Source organism: Alligator sinensis, unplaced genomic scaffold (assembly GCF_000455745.1).
Source record: "Alligator sinensis unplaced genomic scaffold, ASM45574v1 scaffold299_1, whole genome shotgun sequence".
NCBI lineage: Eukaryota > Metazoa > Chordata > Crocodylia > Alligatoridae > Alligator > Alligator sinensis.
This window is the reverse complement of record NW_005841981.1, coordinates 1,573,191-1,596,774: the sequence shown is the minus strand read 5'-3', so window position 1 is coordinate 1,596,774 and position 23,584 is coordinate 1,573,191. Positions and strand designations below refer to the sequence as shown.

The 23,584-nt window shown below is 42.6% G+C and overlaps 1 protein-coding gene across 2 annotated transcripts in view; it reads right to left on the bottom strand.

The window, feature by feature from the left end:
* Positions 1-1,401: 1,401 nt before the first annotated feature.
* Positions 1,402-23,584, bottom strand: part of NR1D2 (nuclear receptor subfamily 1 group D member 2) — a 22,768-nt gene continuing 585 nt past the window's right edge. The window contains exons 1-9 of one of the 2 annotated variants that reach the window (XM_025201011.1): positions 21,722-21,834; positions 19,334-19,594; positions 16,986-17,110; positions 16,630-16,718; positions 14,778-14,922; positions 10,994-11,625; positions 9,828-10,013; positions 5,269-5,479; positions 1,402-2,880 (exon numbers count right to left, since the gene is read on the bottom strand). In XM_025201011.1, coding sequence (XP_025056796.1) covers positions 2,684-2,880; positions 5,269-5,479; positions 9,828-10,013; positions 10,994-11,625; positions 14,778-14,922; positions 16,630-16,707 — 1,449 coding nt within the window. In that variant the 5' untranslated portion in view covers positions 16,708-16,718; positions 16,986-17,110; positions 19,334-19,594; positions 21,722-21,834 and the 3' untranslated portion in view covers positions 1,402-2,683. Of the gene's footprint in view, positions 2,881-5,268; positions 5,480-9,827; positions 10,014-10,993; positions 11,626-14,777; positions 14,923-16,629; positions 16,719-16,985; positions 17,111-19,333; positions 19,595-21,721; positions 21,835-23,584 lie in introns of those variants that run through there. The other variant, XM_025201012.1, reaches the window with a different exon arrangement.

Here is a 23,584-nt window from a genome sequence, read left to right as displayed (position 1 = left end):
CAGCCTGGAGAGGGTTCAGAGGAGGGCCACCCGCTTGGTGAGAGGGCAGCAGGACAGGCCTTATGAGGAGAGACTGAAGGACCTGAACCTGTTCAGCCTCAGCAAGAGGAGGGACCTGGTGGCTGCCTACAAGCTCATCAGGGGGGAAATCAACAGCAAATACTCTTTTCTCCCCAGCACCACCTGGGGTGACGAGGAACAATGATAATAAGCTGATGGAGAATAGGTTTAGGTGGGAAATCAGAAGGCAATATTTTACAGTTAGGGTGGCCAAAATCTAGAACCAACTTCCCAGGGAGGTGGTCCTCGCCCCTACCTTGGACATATTCAAGAAGAGGTTGGACGATCACCTGCCTGGGGTCTTGTGAACCCAGCATTCATTCCTGCCTGTGGCAGGGGGTCAGGCTAGATGATCTGTTCAGGTCCCTCCTGACCCTAGCTGCTATGATACTATGATACTAGGTTGGGGAGTGCTGGGAGAGAGCTCTGCCCTCTGCTTTTTAGCAATGAAAGTCTGTACTTACCCTCCTGGCCATTTCCTGCTGGTGCTTTTTTGAGCAGTGCCATTGGGAATTCTGCTTTGTATGGTATGTGCTACAATGAGGCCGGCAATAAAAGTATATAGTGGCAGGGTTCCTGTCGATTTGTGTGATGCAAGTGGATTTATAGGGCCATACCCAAAACCCAGTACCATGATTTGGGAAGACACACTGACTTCAGTCAACTTCGAATCAGGTCCATGGCCACTTGAGATTTGATCCTGCCAGCTTAACAGGAATTCTACAACTCAGAAGGCTTTCCGGTTTGTGCCCTTATCATATCACATTAACAACAAGAGAGGCGAGAATCCATTAACAGAGCACTTAGTGTTACAAAATTCTAAAACCTTAGAGGATCAAATTTTGACATGAGTCCATTTAAACAAAGGTAACAGAACATTTTCCTTTGACATTATGTGACAGCAACATGACTACCTAGAACTTCACTGCTTTGGCTTTTTAAACGACATTCTGTGGCATCTATTCTTGCAGTGACTGGAAAAAACCCAGTCTCATAAAGAATCACTTTTGGAGACTGCAAACTATCAGAGTATAAAGTAGACCCTCAACATTTGGGAATTTTTGTTACTTACATGAATTATAAAAGGCTTTTTTTTTTTTTTTTTAGGGGGGGCTGGGGACTTCACTGCTTTGGCTTTTTAAACGACATTCTGTGGCATCTATTCTTGCAGTGACTGGAAAAAACCCAGTCTCATAAAGAATCACTTTTGGAGACTGCAAACTATCAGAGTATAAAGTAGACCCTCAACATTTGGGAATTTTTGTTACTTACATGAATTATAAAAGGCTTTTTTTTTTTTTTTTTAGGGGGGGCTGGGGGTGGGGGGAAATTATAAAAGGCTTTTTTTTTTTTTTTTAGGGGGTGCTGGTAGGGGGGGGAAAGAAATCAGAAAATCCAGTGGAACTTTGTCTACACAAAATAAAACATACAGATCTAATATTAACACACAAATGAAGGAGGGAAAACCCAGACTATGACAAGATGAAGGGATGTCTCACATTCCAGAATTCAAATCTCATCTAGCAGGCAAGCAGCAAAATGGTGTAGTGTAAGAAACAAATGGTCACAGAGCACACTAAATAATGCAATCCAGATAATTAGATGGATATACTTTTCCTGAAATCTTCCTCCAGGAGGAATCAATAGTCTATTACTCATCTAATAATTTCCTTTCAGCTGTCCTGAACAGTTTGAACAGTGTTCAGCAGCTTAACCGTTATCACACCATAAGAACTTAGTGGCAAAGAATAATCAGTCTAACTAGTACCATGAACAATTTCCTTTCGCTTCTGTGTGACATTATAAAGTCTGAACCTGACCCTGTGCATTTAGTGCCACAGTTTTTCTTAAATTAACAAATACAGCATTTCAATGCAAATTTGATGTTTTCTAAAAATTAGAAACGGTCAGATATTTAGCAATACACAAAGTGCATCTATTTGGTTTTGCCATAAATCACCATCTTTTGTAGATTTAACTCCTTCACAGTTTAAAATATTGTGAAGAAATTATATGTATATATTTTTTTTTATATAGAACTATTTATATACATACATGTATATACACACAACTCTGTACTTTATATGGTCATAAACACCCACTATGTCTCTATTTATATTATATACATATGGCATGTGTGCGTACTTAATAACGGGTTGGTCTAGATTGAAATCATTCCATCAAATTTCATGGAGCAAGAACAGTGAAACCATGAGTGAACCAAGAGCTTTCCTCACAAGTCCATATATCAGATGCAGGAAAAAACAAATAAATCATCTCTCTCATTTCCTTGGCAGTGCAGGATTGTTTCCACCCAAGTCCATGTTCCAACACAGCCATTATGTATTGGGTTTACATCAGAGGGAGCTGAATTTTTTATTTTTGTTGAGTGAGGAAAACAAAAAATCCTCAGTCAACATCTATTCAGATTCAGAGTAAACTCTCCAGCCGAACTGCAACAGACTATTTCAGATACATTGGAGGACTCTGAACGTTCAGCCGCTGGCAGCACAGCATTCTCACTCTGGTGTACTCTCTCCAACAAGTTGTACAAATATATAAATATCTGAGCACGAAATAGCTTAATACAAGGCAAGTCCTTGTACCATCAAGAGCTGAAGGCCTAGGGGTGAACTTTAAAGGCCAAGAGTTCCTCAGAGTGCATGTTGTTTAAGGAACGCAAGTCAGGTAATTTCAAAAGAAGTTTTGTAAAAATAGAGGCTTCATTTGGATGGTTTTTCATAATTAAGGTCCGTAGCGCTCGAATTAATGTTTCCTGCAGTGCCTCCACGGAGTTGACATTTTCTATTCCAGATCGATCTAAATTGAGGCGGGGGAAAGACAAATATGACTTGTAACTTAAAACCAGTTAGTGTCCAAATTAGCTAAGAGAGAAAGCAGTAGTATAAACACCCGAGCCAAAATGTTCAAATCTGGGTGCCTGCAGTGAGCTGTCTGTAAAGAAGACTGGTTCAGTCTTATGGATTCTGGGTCAGCAACATTCTCTCACATGCATTCAACCTGCAGGACGTCAATCACGTTACGTTTCAACACAACATCTGCTTACGTGCTTGGTTTAATAGGGATGGACATAAGCATGTGCTTAAATCCCTGCTGAATCAGAGCTTCTAGTACCTAAATGAAAGAAGCTTCTCTCTCAGAAATGGGGAGGCACCTGGCAGTGTCTACTGACCGACAGGAATCAGGAGTGCTCAACACTTCTAACTCCTTACTTAAAAGTCCCTGCTTTTCAGGATCCCAGTTTTAGGGTCTGACTTTAGAAAACTCTCTCTTTGTGGAACCTATTAATAGGTACAGGTGAGGCAGAACTCCTGCCACGCGTCTCATTTTCTTGGAGGCACATGGCATTCCAAGGTGTCTGTACAGGGAAACAGGGCTACAACGCCATCTTTCCCTCTATATTGTGGGGAAAAAGCTAATGCACTTCTGAAACGGCACATTAGCTGGTCCGCAGCTTCACCATGCTTGGGAGCTCATGTAGTACACACGGCTTTGTTCTGTTGTCCTAAATAAACTTATTACAGCAACAACACTGTAAAATGTTCAAAGTTTTAGCTGCTTTTTTATGACTCAAGTCAAATTAGCTTAGTTTTTAACTATAGAGTATACAGGTGATTGACATGAATGCCCCAATTCAGGAAAGCATCTTTATTTAAGAAGAGGGCTTAAAGATGTGCTTAACTTGCAACTACTCCAGCTGTTCCTGTTGAACAGGTCCCCTGGGATGCCAAGACAGGGAAATGTGAGGCCAGAAAAAAAAATAAATAAAACAAGCATGGCTCAGTAAGAGGGACAGGGCTCAGGCCCTGGGTTCCCTGGCTTGAATTCTTGCTCTCAAAGGGGAAAAAAGCCTTCCCCACTGCTTTCTACCCATCTTATCCAAACAATATTAAATACCAAGTGCAGTGACATAGCTTCAAAAGGAAGGCTGGAAAGTGGATAATGCTTAACCTGTGGCCTGGTGGCTATGGCACTGTGCTGGAAAGATGGGAGAGACAGCATCAAACCCCCTCTGAATCAGGAGAACCTACAGCCTTAAGTCTCCCACTTCCTCAGCAAATGCCCTACTCACCCAGCTATTGAGCACAAATAGGCCGCCCCCCACTTCATCTTTGCCTGGCTACAATTTTGGGATTTATGAGCACATGGAGCTGTGCACTGTGGGCAAAGCACAGCCTACTGCATATGCCCAGTAGCTTTGTTCATGGTTTAATTTAACCACTGGTTCATGGTTTAAACTAAACACTGCTTCTAATATAGATCCAGATTAGAAGTGAAATGTTAGGCAACTAAAATACCTATTAGTCTCTGAAATCAGGACATCAAAAGTATCTGATTCTCCCATTACTTGCACTGGTGCAAGTACCTTTACTGACATCATTTTGTAAAACTAATATGAGGAGGGAGAAATCATTAGACCCACTGTTTCCACTGTGGATGCTACTTCTTGTTTGCCTGTTGACACTTTTCAGGAAGAATACGTTAATATAATACAGTAAACTCTTTGGTAACCGGCACCTTACAAGCTGGCATGCTCTGTTAACCAGCATGCCGCCTTTAAGGAAAAGTGAAACCGGAAGCGCCCACTGCAGCACTTCCAGTTTCTCCGAGTCCCCACGGACCAGGGGAAAGCAGCCCGCGCTGCCAAGCCCCTACGGCCCGGGGACATGACATAGGCTGCGTGGAGCTGCGCGGGTCCCACCTCCCTGTCCCGCAGGGCCTGTGGGAGGGGCAGTGGGACGTGGCGAAAGAAGTGGCAGCTGAGGCTGCTCAATTAACCGGCGTATTTTGTTATCCGGCATTCCCCATTCCTGGGGGATGCTGGATAACAGAGCTTTTACTGCAGTGAGATAATTTTTTTTGTAAAGTGATAGTGATTTTTTCTTTTGTACAGGAAAAAGGCTAAATATTTTTCTTCTTCTTAATGGAAATTTGGATTCCACAGTAAAAAGAAGGGATCTCTAAACATCTGTGAATCAGCAGTGATTTTTACATTAGCTGTCTGAAAATCAGAGGTGTAAAAGTTTGTACTGCAGGCTACTAGAAATTTACATAAGACCCATTAAGTTGATCTATAGGGATTCAGTTAGGCTTGACATAATTATATACATTTTCTAGAAACCTTTTCTCTAACAGAGAATTGCTTTCAAGTTTTGACACAGATGCAGACTAATTTTGTATCCTTACCTGCAGATACCAAGACAACTGCTGTAAACAAACTCATTTCCTCATCACTAAGTTGCAGGGCATTTAGCTTCTCGCTAAATTCAAACATGGAATTGAGCAAATCACCGGCTCCCATCAAATGCAATTCATCCACGCTGTACTTCTTTCCACTAAGAAAGGTGACAGTACGTTCCTTTGCATCAAACAGAGATGCAAACCGTACCATTAAAACCTGGTAAAAGAGGAGAACAAAAAGGACATGGATTTGTGGAACATCTAAGAAGAAATTAACTTAATGAGTAACATTCTAATCAGATCACTCTTATTGCCTACACAAGTATCCTGTGTGGAAACTGACAATAACCCAGTTAGCTCTATGGAATAATGCAAGCTACAGCCCAGAATTGGACAGAATAAAAAAGTGGGTATGATTATTATTAAGCAGGCCGGAGGGAACAAAATAAAATTCAAACCTCTGACTGCCTAAGCCACAGAATAAAAAAAAAAACACTCTTCACAAACATGCCAGCGTGAAGGCTTGTGTCTGGACAGCCCAAAGTGTTTGTGATATTGAAGACTTTTTCTTTTGGTCCTATTTATGGGTAGGAAGGAAAGGTTCAAGCTGAAGCGTCATTTGATGTAAACTGTAGTTTCTCCATTGAAATAACTCTGGAGTGATGCCAGCTACTGATCTGACTCATCATGTGATATTTGTAAAAAATACCATGTCATGCCTGTCTTTTCACAGACTGTCGTGAAAAGGAACAGTCTGTGGATTTTGGAAAGGTTAAGGAAGCAGAACTTAAAATTGTATTTTGCTTGCAGTTACCACAAGGAACATACTTCTGGTATAGGCACCTACTTTTGAATATTTACAGTTTACCTATTAGGCTGAAATTTCACTTGCTCTCAGCTCCATTGTGATTTTTTTCCTTGCAGAACAGCTAGTAAAGTTCCATTTGCTCATGTCTGACCAACCTTATTTATGTTTTCCAAATGTACACACCTGCCTTTTCTCACAGTGTAATCTAAAACCAGCTTCATCTTAAAACTTCAGGTTTACTGTACTCTATGTTTTGATTTCCATCTCACTCGCTCTGTGTAACCACATTAATTTTAAAAGGATTTTACCACTGTCCAAGAGGAATTCTGGGTTTTCAAAGTGTTTCTTTTCACACACTTACAAATGCAGTTCAGAAGAATGTACCTGGAAATGTCATGTCATCCATGCACAATGTGTGACCTGCAGCTAAATTTAAACTGCACAGCAAGGTGCAGTAACCTGGTAAGAGGTGTGGAGGCTATGCTTGATAGTTTCACTTTCTGCACCCAAGCAATGTGTCCTGTGGTGGATCCTACTGTGGAGAGGCCTATGTACCACTGAATCCCTCAAAATAGAACTAAAATGAGACTTTGTGAGGCACATAGCTCTTAATTAAAGCCACATGGCTTTTTCTCACAAGGTGCTGAGTATCTATCACCTACATCATTTTCCATAGAAACTGAAAATGCATGGTACTTCATGGGACTGGGCTCTACAAGTATGGAGTCACTAGCCAAAAATTTCACCTGTTAATTTTTAGGAGAGCACTGCACTTATTCTGATCTTCGAAATATACCAGATGAGGACTTTGCTATGTAAGTCACAGGAACTAGGGCTGGAAGCGACTCTGCCAGGTCATCTAGTCCTAACCTCAAAGTACTACAAACCTAAACCATTCTGTCTAGAAACCAGTCTCAGACAGTTTTTAACTACCTCTGATGCTACAAACTCCCTATCTAATCTGTTACAGTGTTTAACTATCCTTACAGTTAGACTTTTTCTAATATCTAACCTATATCCACTTTGTTGTTAGAAGTCAATTTAATCCCATTATAAATTGATCTATTCCCAGTGGACAGTTCAGCCTGCAAGGGGCTGCTTGGCCCTCCCGCCCCATGCCCCACATATACCCACCTCCTGCCCCACACACTGGGGGGCTAGGGCCTGGGGGTAGTGGGCAGCTGGTCAGGAGCCAGGTGCACTGGGTTGGGGTGGCCATCAGCATTTACAAATGGGTCCTGGTACAAAAAATTGAGAACCACTACCCTGGCCCTGCCGATTTGAAAATGGAAATATATGGAAAATGTTTACTGATTGTTCTTGTAACTGGCATTAAAAGCAGATGAATGAGGCTTCCTATTCAGTCACGGAGACTCCAAAAAAGAAGATTTAATTGGAAAAGATGGTTGTTTTAAGTAATTCCATCTCCCCATTTGGGGTCTCATTTTGGGATAACCTGGGCATAGATAGCCACATGTAGAATATTTAACTGAGAAGAACGTCTTTTTGTATAACATGAGGAAGGAGTTTAAAGGCTACTGAAGAAGTGTTTGGGAGAAGAACCTAAAAACAACACCCTTAGCTGGGAAACAGTTCATTTTACAGCTATTGTAGGCAAGAATCGATACGTTAACAGAAATATAAGTGCCCTGGAAGAAGGAGCAGTCTAAAGCAAAGATACAAAAAACCAGGGACATCAGAAGCTGGGCCCCAAGTGTTACAGTTAACATGTACCTCAACCCAACAATAATCCATTCCAGAACTATGCTACATAAATATATTATAAATAAACCCAACACATTTCAGAAGACGACTCAATTGTTCAGTGTAACACTTCCAACTAACTAAAAAGTGATATGGAAACCAGACCTGTCCACAACAGTGACTTTGGATTTTACGGGGTCAAGTCTCTTATGCTCATACAAACTTAACTCTACTGGCAACAGTGTGCATCATACATACACGCAGGTAGGGGTGCACCAATAGAGATTTTCTGGGTTGATACCAATGGCCAATTTTTAAATGAGCCATACTGGCCAATACCAACCTGACTGCCGATATGTGGCCCAGCAGCTTGGAGAGCAGTGTCTGGCTGGTAAGTCTAATGTGGGAGAAGGGGCAAGGGTAGAGGGAAGGGGCATGGTGGGGAGCAGATCAAGGGCCCTGTGGCAAGGGAAGGAGTGGGGCTGGGGCAGGCACTGCCCAGCTGGAGCAGGGCTCAGGACAGAGCCGTGACTCATCCAGGGGGTGCAGAAGCAGCTCCCACAGCTGCATACACCCCAGGAAAGCATGGGGGGGGTGTGCCCCAGATCTGTGTGCAGGGCAAAGGTGGGGTGCTGCTGCAGGTGGGGGCAGCACCAGGCTCTTCCCAGTGGGGGGGCTGGGCTGGGCTGCACTTGGGGCAACTGCAGCCCTTCCCAGTGCTGCCACCCCCCGCCCTGAGTGCAGGCCCAGCCCCGCCCCCACACCAGGAAGAGCCTCAAGCCTGCAGCAGCAGCCTGCCCTTGTCCTGTGCTCAGATCTGGGGGCACATATCCCCCATGTCCCTCTGGGGTGCACGCAGCAGCAGGAGTCACTTCCCTCCTAGATGAACTGCTCAGAGCTCCGCCCCGCCCCAGCTGTGCAGTGCCGGCCAGACGCCTTACCAGCTGGCCAGATGCCTTACCAGCCGGACGCTGTTCTCCACGCTGCAGGGCTACACTCCTGTCTGCCTGCGTCCTGTACTGAGGCTGCATGTATGCTAGGGCATTACTGGCAACATTATTGGCCATATCAGCCAAAAAAACCTGATTGGTGATAATGTAAATTTGCCTTATGTTGATGCTGATACGATATGGGACCTACGTATTAGTACACCTCTACACACAGGCACACAAGGTAACAGGCCTTTTAATGAAGGACACAAATCATAATACAACATCAAGTATTGTGGATTTTTGCACCAGTTTGAAGTTACCAATTATACACAATACTTCAGTACTGACCATAAACAAGGTAACTAGAAGGTAAAATATAATTATAGTGAGTAGGGCAAAGGACCTTCTATCAGGACATAATGTGGCCACTACACAGTATTTAAAGTTTAGCAACTGCACTGTTGACTATCTGAAACAACTAAGACTTCTGTGACTGTTATACCATAGTTACTACTGGGACGACATCTGGTAGGGGTGGAAGCACTCTGACACAGGCTGGGATCCCTGCAGAAAAGCGCCCTTAGGAAGCAGAGGGGCCAGGTGCAGAGCTCTTCTGCAGGGCTACCAATTCAGATCAGATCTCAAAAGCAAAGCTGTTGCCGCAGACACAGTCCCTCCCTACTACACTTGCTTCTCTCTAGGCCAAGCAACTTGTTATAAAAACTGCAACAAGGATGATTTACTAAGCCTTGGGACTTAAGGAGGAGTGTTGTGGGTTGTATTTCTGGTTAGTCAAGAATTGGCTGAGGCAGACCAAAACCATAAACACTCCTGGACTTGGCAGAAGGTCACTCCTAGAACTTACCAACAAGGCTCTCCACCAATATAATTCAGCATAGCTCCACTGATGCCAGTTAGTGCCATGCCAGTTTATGCCAGCTGAAGGTTTAGCCCTTTTCTCTAAGACAGCAATATGGCACTCCTCTGTCATCATGTGTGGAGAAGTCCAATGCTAGATCCAGACACACTCATCTCTATAATGGACAAGACTGTTGCACAGCCTCTCAAGTCAAGATAAGAAGCTTGAAGGAAGTTCACAAGGCAGGGACTACAATTCTCACCTCAAAGGTTCCAGCCTTTAGAAGGTTGACCTGGTCATGCTGGGAAAGATCTCGGAACCCCGGGATACGTTTTGCAAACTCCACAACTTCTTTCACTGCAGGAGTAAAGCTCATGGAAAATTCTTCCCAAACTTCATGGCCAGATTTAGTTGGATCCACATAGGGAGTCTTGCTCATTGGACAAACCTAGGATTTACACACACACAAAATCTTACATCTATTTCAAAAGTTTTACCAAACGTTTGAAAGAGACTCTCTCATAGTTCAGAAAAGCATCACACTAATAACATAACAGATAAAATGTGTGTTCCTCTGTTAACTAATTGGTTAAACAAGAGGGGCTTTTATGCAGGTCCATTTAACAACTGCGTTTTAAAAAATTAACGTTGTCAGGTCCGGTAATTCATATAACAAAAGACTGTATCATGCAGGGGATCCATGGTTAAGTGTCCCTCTCCAATCTATTTTACTCTAATTTAACTTTTAAATTTTAATTGCAGGTACTCATATCATCTCCACCATTGCCCTACATAAGCATTTTACAATCATAAATGTATTTTGCTTCAGGAGGTCCTTGCAGGTCAAGGAAGTGCTAGTCCCATTTTACAGATGGAAAAGCTAACAAGTAGGAAAACTTAGTAGTGTGATTTTAGCCCAAGACTTTCTTTGGTTACTTTTTTACAGTTGCATTTTAAGCCAGACGCACTAACTTCATAAACTTTTAAAAGTTCTCCCTTAAAGAAGGGCTTAATTAATTTACTGGATTTCAAATAAACAATAAGTTGGAAAAGTGAGTTTTATCAAAGAAACCTTTGATATTTCTGGCTGCCAAATAGCCTATGTCCAATCATATCTTTTGCAGGTTTTGGCTGAAAATAGGTTATTCAGCAGCCAAAAAATATTGCCAGAAAAAAAGCCAATACCTGTCTGATTTCAAATCCCACACACAACTTAAAGCATTAACCTCTCTTTAGTAATTCTCTGCCACTACACTGTTCCTCTCCAAGTCCCAGCTATAACCCAAAATGACCCATGTTCAACCTCACTGACTAAATGCGTACATTTTGGCCCATTTTTATTAACAGTTCATTAAAATGAAAGCAGAGGAATACCACTGAACCCTTCACTAAAGTCAAGGTGAGCAAGAATAATTGACATCACTATACCAGATGCATTCTCCCGCCAGTGTTGCATGAGTAACCATTCATGTTCTCATTTAGAGAAAACCCATCTTCTGGAATCCTATCACATATTCTTTGAGTATAACTGTTGGTAAAGTTCATACAGTGGCCATTTGTCAAACAAATGGTGTGCCCATTTGGATAATGCATTACATTTCTCCCTTTGTACTGTCCACTGAGATAGTGCTCATTTTCAGTATAATGGATGTCATTAAGCCCACTGCTACAACGGTCGCTATTCAAACTATACTGTTCAGTGTTCTTTGGAATTCTCTCCCCATTGTGTGGCTGCACGGCCTCAGCTGGGTTTTGTGACTGTTCCTGGTTGTACATGAAGGTATCTTTGTGGGCTCGGGTCACCATACCAATCACTTCTTCCTTGGCAATGTCAGAGGGAGAAGGAGGAAGTGGTGGAGGTGAAGGAGAAGGACTTTTGATGTTCTGCTCTTGTTGGGGTTTGGATACAAGTTCTTCAGGTGCTTGCTCTTGATGTTCTGATAATGCTTCATTTGACAAGTGGCCATTGAATTGGCTGTTCATCATGGTCTTCATGGCACTTTGCATTTCAATCAGCATTCTCTGTTTTTCACGTTTAGGAATGCGGCCAAATCTAACAGCTAATGAAGAAGAAAAAACAACAGCACTTTTAGTGCTACACAATCATAACAAGTTCAATGGACTACTACTAAAAGAAAAGTGGGAGCTAATCCTTATTTCATTTAAATGCATCAGAAGTAACTTCCCTCGAATGTCCCTAAAATAAAGCTAGTATGAAATCAGAACTGGGTCCAAAGCCATCTTGTTATATGTGGCTATTTATAGGTAAGCAACAAAAGCAACTAAAAGTATGCTAAGATTGTTTGCATTGCTTTTTTCTTAGTTTTCCAAACTTGGGCGCAGAATATGTACAGAGTTGCACTGGCTTAGGCAAAGATGCAATTAAAACCCACTGTAGTTCAATCAGTGCATCAGGGGCTGCAAACCGATTAAAACTGAATATATATCAGATTATTTTATGTTTACAGAGGCAAGTAAGATAGATTAATCAGGTGTAAATGTGTGCACAGACTAGCCCACGAGGACTGAATTTCATCAAATAGAGTGATAACCAGAGACCCTGGTTCTCTCAGATTTAAAAAAATCCCCAATTTTCGGTTAAAAAAGAAACCCCAAATTCACATTGTTTCATGAGTTAAATGAAACACCACTAACATGTAGACATATTATATATATATATATATGAGTGGTGTTTCATTTTACTCACAAAAAATGTGGTTTTATTGTTAAAGGAAGATTTATGTTCTGAAGGAAAAATGAAGCCAAACAAAATACATTTTCATCACTTCATTAAAAACCACGGCCAGGGTGAGATTTTCAGTAGTGTATATAAAGACTTAACTGATCATTCATGAAAGCTATGCAACTCTGCTCGTTTCCTATGCCAAAAACCTCTTCCTTAAGCTCTACGCATTTAGCCAAGTTGATTACAATAAAAATACTATGCACTAATGGCCCCTATTAAAAGACCTTCTGCAAGAGCTTGACTGGGCAGTATTTCCTTCAGTTTAAAAAGAAAGTCTAACACACATATCCATACATAGGACACCAAGGGCTCCTACTCCCAATTTTAGCTATGCTACTGTAATCCAAAGAGGCATCATTGGCGCACACACAAATTACCTTCCCTATAGTAAAACTGAGTCTCTGACATATTTCAGTTGGGACACAGCCCAGGGTTAGGCATGTAGGCCTTGCAAAGATGAGCTTAATTTTTTGAATAGCTGCACCCAATGCGACTCTACATTAGGCCCTCTCATACTCCTAAGCAGCCATGAGTCTCCTTCTTTCCCCTCACAGCTGGTAGCCCATGAAGGAATGGCAGGTTGTGGGACCCATCTCACAACAAAAGCTCAAAGAACCAGTTACTGTAGGGATATGTAACCATTCTACTTTGAGCATATGTCAGCATGAATCCCAGTGCAGGTAAGTGGCAAGCAGCACTGTCTTAGGAAACTGGAAGGGAATAACAATTGCATTAGTCCAAAGGTTGGAAAAATGCACCATTCCTCCAAGCTTGTCACTTGATCTGGCAGCTAAGTTTAGCACATAATGCTTGGCAAGTAGAGAAGAGTGGTTCCATACAGCACAATTTCAGATGTCAGCACATTTAATGGCAGACAGAAGACAACTCTGGTAAATTAAACCTTAATTGCAATGGGAGAGGTACACTGTCCAACTGGTAATACATTATGCTTCACATGTTGATGGTCTTTACAGTGAAACAACCTGGCTCTTGAAACAGACAAGTAAGGCTACACACTGACTGTGGGTACAGTCTGGAACATTGGTGTGCGTCACTGCAATATCTAGATGGAGCTAGAGAGTGCAGCTTTTCCCCTGGAGTAGGGCACACTTTTGAGAAAAGTACAGGTAAGCTAACTAATTGTTTTAAGTGGGTAAGTAGATTTTATCTGTAGGTGTCCCAGGTGAGTCCATTACTAATGCCTTTGATGGAGCAGTTTGGGAACTATGGTGTAATCACCACTGCAGCTCCATGAGGCATTTGAGGATTAGTCAAGACAAGTTGTCAGGTTGGAATCTGAGCGACAAGCCATCAATACTGTAAACCCATGTGCTTGACCCTAAATATCGGTGCAGACACCCTCAGTGCCACAGAGACTTTGAAAAGCAGAACTTGGTCCCATCACAAATCTCAGGCAAATTGTGTAGACCAGCATTTTTCAACTGGTGGGTCACAACACAAAGAGTGGGTCGCAAAAATATTTGAGGGTTGCAAGCAGGTCCCCAGAAAAACCCGTGAAAGCACTGGCTTCCCTTTGTGGGCTGGTAGCATTCCAGCCTGCAAGCAGCTGCCTGGGATGACTGGAAGCAGTGGGTGCATGCACGTCTGCGCAGGAAGATGCTTGTGGCCAGCACAGAGTGAGGCCGGGTCATGGGAGCAGCCCCAGTTGCAGGTAAATAGGGGGATGGAAGTCCAAGGGATGGTCCTGAGGGCTTCAGGGGTGTATGTGTGAATGCGCTGACCTACTGGTGCTGAGGACGGTGGCCAGGCACAGAGCTGGGACAGGAGGAGCAAGGGGAGAAGGCACCTGGCCCTTCAGCGGGGGAAGGAGGTGGTGGGACGGGGCCAGAGCCCATACGCACAGGGACCCAAACTTGCTGCTCATGCTTTGGCACCAGTGAAACAGAGGCATCTGGGGGCCCCCTCTGGCAAGGCTGGAGGGGCAAGGGACTGAGGATTGGGAGTGATGGGCACAAGCATGGCCGGCAGGGCCAGGGGGTGTAGGTCAGGACAAGCCATCCATCTTGGCAAATGAGTCTCAGTATGAAAGAGGTTGAGAACTACTGGTGTACACCATGCAGATGACAGCAAAAAAGTAGCATGGACCTTCAAGTCAAGAATCATAAACTAGGCCTGAGTCTGACATGACAGAGGTAGGTGTTACTGTCCTGAATCTGCAGCAGTATAGGTATTTGCTCACAGAACCCTTTCTTTGCAATAAGAAAATATTCAGTGATGTCTAGAAAAGGGAAGGATCCTTCTTAGCTAATATTACCTCCCATAGGGAGCTGGTAAAAATGTAGGAGAATCATACAGTGAGATAAAATGACCCAAATGCAAGAGACAGCATCGCTGTCAGGGTACAATAACCCATCTCTGTATAAGCTTTATCATTCACTTTTGAGCTGAGCAACAAAAGCAGCATCATTGATTTTAAGAATGTCGTTATTCAACATAGGAACGTACCATCTCTTGACATTCCAACAGACAGACATTTTTTGAAGCGGCACTGCTGGCATCTGTTCCTATTCATTCTCATTATAGAGCAGTTGTTATTCTTCAGGCATTTCTTATATTGGATATTTTGCTGAATACTTCTTCTGAAAAAGCCCTGAAAACAAACACAAAAAAGAACCTCTTACTATAGATGTCAAATCCATCTGTTAGCAGATATGCATAACTTACGTACAGACTCATATACCCCTTTCAGAATCATCTGCCCTAGATGTCACTAGCAGCACTTTTACAACTTTTCATGATTGTTTTTTCCCTGCTGGCTGTTCTGAATGCACAAAGAAGTATAATTATATGTATGTATGTATAATGCAACAGTTAATATTTATTATATATTCCAAAAGTTTCCCCACATGCAACACTAAAATCCTTTTACAACAGAGAAAATGAGGGGTTAAGTGACTCGCCAAAGGTTGCACAGATTTCTGGAAACTGAATCCAGATCTCTTGACTCCCGGCTGTATATTTTAGCTACTAGGCCATTCTCTTGCACTGCATCTAAACAACTTTCCCATTCCAAACCTGACTCTTTTACATGTAATAACTTCCTTTACATCCTTGGGGATCCTGTATCTAAAAGTGGTCTTATTCCTCTGTAAATGTGGAGGCATGCAGTTTAGGTGTTTCCATGGAAAAGGACTGCACATATCCAAGCATCAACTTTTAAAAGAAGTTTGTGCATATCTTAAAATGTTTAAGATTAGCCCTCTGTGGCAGGGCACAGTGTGTGCCTGCCACTTTAAGGGCCAGAAGGCAGCAGCCAGCAGGTGCCTGATGAGGGCAGCCATTTTGGATCTGGGGCTGCCCATATAAACAGGGCAGTTCTGCTGCTGGAGGCCAGGCAATAACATTGCCTAGCCGCAGGGCTGCTGGTGTCATCTGGAGGTGAGGGAGGAGCTGTAGGGGATGGTCAGGAGGCTCCTGGTCCTGGGCATGACCTAAAACTGCACCCTGCCGGGAGTGGGTGGCCTGGTGGGGCTCTTAGTGGCACGGGAGCCCCCAGGACATGCCAGGCCAGTTACCACCCCTGTGAAAGGTGGGTCAGGGTGCCTTAACACCTAGTCCCCACGACTGGGTGGGTTACCCCTTTGATTGGAGGGCCTGGAAGGTGGACCCCCGGAGAGTGAGAAAAGGCCATAGACTCAGGCCTGTCCAGACTTCCCCTGACTGGTCAAAGCTGGGGCCAGGACCGGAAGGGTCAAAGGGCCAGGAGCCCACCGTGAGGGACACCCAGGAGCTGAGGGTCTGGGGTCCTGACTGGCCTGGAGGTGGGCCAGGGCTAGAGAGCCGAAGGTCCTGGTGGGGGGATCACACCCGAAGGGGAGGCAGTTCAGGGAGCTATGGTGCCTAATATGAAGGCGGAGGAGGCCGCCTGATGAGAGGAATCCAGGTGGGGTTCAATTAGGAGGATTCTGGGGCCTAGAGTGGGGCCAGTGATTATGATAACACCTAGATGCCATCTGCGAGGCTTGGGGCTGCGGTGTAGGGGAGGAATGGAGCTGCAAATAGCACCCCCTGGCATCGGGGCAGGAAATGGGCAGCCTCCCGCTCGATTAACATCTATTAAATAAATAATTCCAACAAGGCGTGGCGGGAGAGAATGCGGGCGGTTGGCCCAGAAACAGGTGGGTGGGCCATGGTTGAATTGGCCCTGAGCAGGCCCCCTGTTACACCCTTATTAGGTTAGTATAGCTACCTGTTCAACATCACTGAACATTCAATTCCTGCACAATACCAGTTATTAAGCAGCGAGTGATCCAAAAACTAATATTTCTACAGCAGAAAGGAGAGCACTATGACTCACCTTGCAGCCCTCACAAGCATGAACCCCATAATGGAATCCTGAAGCAACGTCTCCACAGACTTTACAGAGAAGGACCATGCCACTGAATTCTAGAAACAGAACAGAGGAAGGGGCATGAGAAACCAATGACAACTTCCCCTTGTAAAAACATATTCCCTTTTTTTTTTAAATCCATTCAGTAAGTAAGTTCAACATTCAAAAAACAAAGGGGACAAAACAAAGAGTACAGGAAAACCCGGCACTGCTTATCAGTTATTACCGCACGAAATATCATTGGATAAAATGGAGAGAACACATATACACTGGGCTTACAGTCAACATTGTATTCAATAGTAGAAAAAATAAAGTCTGCTTACATTTATGAAATGCTAAAAGGATCATTTAGGAAACTAGGTCACCAAAGTTTGGGTTCAATCTGTCTTCAGGACAAGGAAGACAATATAAATGTTGCAGTTTCCCCAACTGAGAATAAAGATATTTTCTTAAAAACAGAAAAATTAAAGGACACTGTTAACTTAAAAACCATATATTGCAAACATATCATTTACTTTAGTTATTTAACACAAACTTAGGTCCCACCCTATAACTGAATCCATATGTGTGGATCTGTGCTCTTGCATAGGCTGCTTACACAACCAAAAAATCCCCAAAACCCCCAGTGCTTTACCGAGCCCAGCACATGCCCAGAACAGACATCACATAAGCTTGACCTGGCGCACCCAACTTCTGTATAGATCAGGCACGTCAGCAGGCTTCTTGGTGCTTTTATCTAACACCTGATTGAATCAGATGTTAGATAAAAGTGCCAAAAAGCCCTGCTGAAGTGCCTGATCTATACAGACGCTGCGAAGCCAGGTCCAACTAATATGCTGCTTCTTTTGCTAAAGTCATTTTTTTTTCCATGTCCATCAGTAGCCATAGTGCTTACCCATTTGAATGTAATTGTAAATTAGGGCTATGCATTATAAAAGGTGAAATAATTATGCAAGTCCAATTTGCTTGTCACTGTTTATCCTCTGATTATAATTTTGAATGTTTTATTTCAGCAAAATGAATGAAAATATTTTGTGCTATTTTTGTATTTTATGCTACCACTAGTGTGGAAGCAGAGTTCAACAGAGGCTGAGTGACACAGGTGGTCAGGAATGCTTCAATTAAATGGTTTTCCCTCAGAGAATGCAGTTCCATTGAATTTCAGGTTTTGTTCTGATGTGGAAGAAAAGACATGTCAAAAAATCTTAAGCTCCTTTGTGAAGGAGATCTCCATATTCTGCACAGCTTTACTAAGCATTTAAAAACTCCCACATGTCAATTTTCTTTATAGAGTCAGTTTTACTGTGGAGTTCTCATGCCTTGATCTCCCAAACACATATGCATGTGACTAGATTTCAGTGCATGAGTAATCCCATTGAGCATTTCAGTGTGCGCCAAACTACTGAAAACAACAGAAGAGGGAATGGCTCTTACAAAGATCCAGGAGATGGAAATTATTTTTTTAACTTAAGTGGAAGGATTTTTAAAGTAACATGATCAGACTTAAGTGTTGACTTTATAGCGTCTCCAAATCATAAAATAAAAGGCTGTTTTCCAAAGGAATTCTGTAACTTTCAAACATAATTTTGCCTCAGAAATAAATTTAAAAGTTGTTTTCAAATGCCTTTGTTGAAATACTCTGTCATCCATACAACTTAAATATTTGTTATTCAGGGTTAAACGTTTTCCTGAAAAAATTGGAGGTCTCCTTCAGATTTTAAAAACTGCTTCAAAACTTTTTCTTTACTGCTGAACTTTTCCAGTTGCCAAAGAAAGTCATAGAACAGAAACAAAGTGAGCAGATACCTTTAAAAACCCATAGCGGAAGGGGAACTGCTTTTAAAACTTCCCAACAGTTTAGAATATAAAAGCAGTTGCAACTATGTGGTCGCCATTCTTGCAACTGCATGGCAATTCTTCTGTTGTATGCAGTAGCTAGGGGTGGGAGGCAGGGGCATCAGCCTGCGTGCTAATTTTGAACAGGGGCTAGAATAGCGCCCCCAAGGAGCCTGCACAGCAGCAGCCGCTGCCACCACTAGGGTCTTTTGGTCTCCAGGTCAAGTAAAATCCCACCAACTCTCTGGTACTCAGCAACCCATGTCCCTCTACTCTCTGCATCTCTGCCCAGGATGTCATTGCTCTCTGGTTATAAACATTTTCTCTGCTCAGCTGAGAATTTCAGCAAATAAAAGATGTTTCTTGGAGCAAACTTTACAAGCTAAAAGGTGATGACCACTTTTTTAAATTGATAGGAGTCAGTTACCTGACACCCCCTACAGGTCTCAGTTAAAAAGGGTCACATTTTTAACTATTTTTTTTCTGTGCAAACCTAAACCAGGCTCATGGACTGCCTCTTGGTTCTGTTTTCATACCATATGTAGCACCATGGGCTCCTGGGTCGTGGCTAGGGTGCTGAACTGCTATATTCATATCAGTAAGGAATAAGAATGGGCTGTTTCAGCGAAAGGGGCACAGCTTGGAACACTTGTATCATTTCCCCAATTGCTAGGATTGGAAGTGAATGGTAATATCTAGAATGTGCAGAAGTTGCCCTTAGTCCAAACAAAACCAGCTGCCAGTCTGAGTCAGCAGAGTATGACAGTATCCGTTTGCCTGCATGGTGGGGGTGAGATGGGACAGGTGGTAGAATGCAGGTTACTATTAAACATACTTGTGACGCTACTGTGGCCCTTGGTCAATCCAGCAACCTTAGACTGGTTTGTTTTAATGGCATCATCTAGTTGATTGTTCTTTGGTGAGCTGTCGGAGCTCTCGCTGCTCCTGCTGTTACAGCTGCTTTCAGAGGAGGAACTGTTTGGTGAAGATGGTACAGGCGAAGAGGATGACTGGAAACCACTGTCTGAACTTTCGCTGTGACAAGAGGCTGGACTAGATGCTGAGCTGGAGGAGCTGATGTACGCTATCACACCACCTGGAGGAAGAAAAAGAAAAGAACATAGTGACACACATGTACACAGCTGACCTAAGAACCTGACCCAGCAAGTCACGAGTTCTCACATGTGCTTCCACATTCATCCCTATTAGCTTTCAACCTGACCTCCACTTCTGCGCTCCAATCTACTCCTGCCCTCACAGTGACCTCCAAAACAGAGAATGATATTAGATAAAGGGGAGCAAGAAGGGGGGAAAACCACATGCAGAAGTAAGAAGCTTGCATCCGACAAGGCGGATGACAGACTCAGTGAAGGGACTGAAAGGGGGATGTAACACGATCAGACTCAGCAGCAGTGCTTCAAAACAGATTCGAGAGAGACATGCATGCTAGACAAAGAAGAAAGATGTGATGTTAGAGACAAAAGTGGAAATAATCTGCATTAGTGTTAGAGAGGAAGGGCAAAGGGTCAGGTTATGACCCTGAGATACGGAGAATGTCAGAGGTGTGTCTGGCAACGGAGAAAGATGAGGTGGGGTGGAAACAGAAGATAAGGAAGTCATTCCTACCCTACTTTTTTCTAGTAAGGACCATTTGTGATATTAATGATCCATGTCATGTTTTTAAATATGGCTATATGTGGCTTGTCAGGGCAGCTATTTACAAAGCTCAGTTGTTTTGCTTGTGCAACAGAGAGCTTGTTCATAGCCTTAAGCTCTTGAGATTAATTTGGTGGAGCAACTTCTTGTATTCTTTCAAACACACAAGTAGCTTTGCTATTTTTGAAGGGCTTCCTTTTCTACATTATATGCTGAAGAAATGACCCCTTGGGGGACATAACCAAAGAACCATTAAAGTTTACACTTTTTATTTATTTATTTTTAGAATCTGCCTATTATCTCTAGGATCTAATATTTTAAAAGCCATTACAAGACATTTGCTATTGGATATTGATTTTAAAAAAATAGATATTAAAAAAAAAAACCCAGTAAATGTAAAAGTTCACTATAAAAAGCCAACCTGAATTTAAAGTGTATATTTAATTCCTTCTCTTCTTCTCTGTTATTGTTTTGCTTCTTGTGAAAGGTCTCTGCACATATAACTTAATTACTTCCTAGACTAAACCAATACATACGCTATAAATAAATGAAGTTTCAAAACTGGCAAGTGACAGTATTTTGGAAGTGATTTAGTCTGTGGAATATTTGCTCAACAGAGTAAGTGGGTAAAGCTGTTCCTGGGTCATGCTACTTTACATTAATTGTAGCTTATTTGAAAGTGACAGCTGCCATTCTGTTCTGCTATGGCATTACATAATTCCAAGACCAATACTGTACTAGTATTACTTTCCATGAAAGTCAAACAGATACTAACTTCTAAATATCAGTGCTTTTGTAGCTGTAAACAATCTTCTTAATGTTTAAGATCTTTAATGTTAGATTTTGCTTTTTAATAATGGTATTAAAGACATTACAGTACATTCAAATTTAAATCTCCCATTGACACTGTAGAAGCTTCTTACTTCCCACTGCCTACCCAGCAAAATTTATAAAAAAAAAGGTTATGTGAACAAACAGGGACCTTACAAGGATCACTTTTCCTAAGCCTTTACAATGTGCATTCCTATACAGTTTTTAGTAACCACCAAAATCCATCCAGGATTCATAACCATCTAGAATATGTGAAGTGTATGTGAAGGAGCTGTGCTGAATATATGTCATGTTTTCATAATAGGAGGTGTGCACCAAAAATCTAGCCAAAAAAAAAAAAAGAGACACTGCACTAAAGTATTACATAATTCTTAATCATCAAACTTGTACTAAACCACTAGGGGCACAGGGCTGTGCATTTGCCAGGGCAGACCAAGAATTTCCCCTGGTATCATGAATACTGCTGCAGCAGCTGATTAATGACAGCACCAAGCTTGTAAAGGACAAAACACTCTGTTCTACCTGGGCTCCGACAGAGGGAAGTGAAATCCCAAATTGGACACATGCCATGTAACAGCAACAAGGAACACTAAACAAATATACCCAGTAGTATTTCTCCAGTTGGAAGAGACGCTCTCTCTATTCCAAAGGACAGAGAAACCTGAGATGCAACTCCTTCCCTGACTGTGATATGAAAGACAGGAAACAATTTAAGAATGTTTATACAGAAAGTTACCTTTAATTTTACCTTCCCCCTCACTTTTGAAAAGGAGCAGTCCCATTGGTTATCCTGAATACTCTTGCACACTGAAAATGTCTTGGACACTTGTCACACTACTATGAGATCTATTAATAAAAAAAAAAGTATCTTAGGAGACACTTTAATTCCCTAGGAATCCATTGGTCAGGACTCGTATTTCTTTGTATTTAATTAGAAGCATTAGGGTATAACTGTACTCCACAAGAACACATACACGTAGTGAGGAAGAAAACAATTTTCAGATAAAGGAGGTCCTTGATAGTGTAGGGGCAGGTCACATAGTACACGTGAAGCTGGCATTTCTTAAAATAGGATTTGCTAACAGTTAAAAGGAAATCAATGTTATTCACACTGAACAGTATTGTTGAAGATATGATGTGAAACTAGTTTCAGACACTCATTTTAATCAACTAGATAAAAGAAATATGAAAGGAAGTTGGTACCCTATATCAACTGTGTATATGGACATGTGTATTCAGAAGGAAATTATGTAACATATTAGTGACTTCTTGGCTATTTAATTTCAACTGTGACTTTGAGGGCACAGTTTCAACACTGCCTGCTGGAGGGATGCTATTTGGTTACTTTTTAATCCATTTTAAGCTCACTGTTACAAGGATTCACATTATTTTCTTCTATATTTGTCCTTTCCCCATTTCATTTCTGCTCTCTTCATTTGTAAAACTTTTTATGCCAAACAGAACTTTAATCAAGAAAAAAAAAATGTTATGGGCTGTTTCTCCAGCACAGTTTTCTAAATGTTAATGATCACCACACAGTTTAATACAATGACAAAGAGAGCAAGAGAAATTCTTCAAAAACACCCAAACTGGCAAATTTTTAAATTCTACATTCTTCCTCAAATAATTTATAGATTTCCAGCCAGACTATGTGCTAAGCAACTATGGGCAAAGCAAATCCCTCCATCCTCACTGAATGCAACTGTGCTTCAAAAGTCCTGGAATGGGAGAGCAAGCTAACTAGACACCCTCTGTTTTATTAGAGCCATTTCACTTACATTTGCTGTGCGTGTGAGAGGAGAGAGAGGGGGACAGTGCATCCTTATATAAAGTCACTTTCCTGAGAGAAGTTGTTTTCTACTCAAACAAAAACTCCCTCCAACTTCCACACTGCTCAGATAAAGGATGAAATCATTCTAATTCCCATACTCCCAGCAATGCTCAACATCCTGTTATGCAACACGTTAAAAACCCCCTTGGTGTCAAACCAGCTGACACACTACTCCTTAAGTCAGCTGAGGCGTGTCTACCACCCTTTTTCAACTTAAGATCCCTGCTGCTGCAAAAGTCCATACACGTGAGGGGACTACAAAGCAATAGGTGTTTTCAGCACATGTACGGGCCCCTGACCACCAGGCCACAATGCAACAAATCAAACGCAGCTGCCACAAGTTCTCATGATCAGTCACAAGTAGTAGTTGGCATCTTTAATGCACCAGAGGAAATAGTCAACTGTTCAAATTGGGGAGTAATTGGCATCATCATCACAGCTGGCCCCATTCTCTCTCCCAGCCACTTTCACCCCCTTCCATGCTGCAGAGCGGTGGCAGCTGCAACAGCTGCTCCCCTTGCGGCCCGGAGAAAGGCTGAGCCCTGCTGCACTGCAGCACGACCCCGCGTTCACCTCTGCGGAAACAGGAACCGCGCCCCTTTACAACGCTGGCGACCTCCCCTTGTTGCAACGTTTTAACCCCGCCCCCGGCGGAACGCTCGGCCCTCCCCGGCGCCGCAGCGCAAGGCCGAGGGGCAGCACTGGGGCGAGGCGAGGCCGGGACGCCGCAGCCCCCCCGCGGGCGTCCCGGCAGGCGTGGCCGACAAA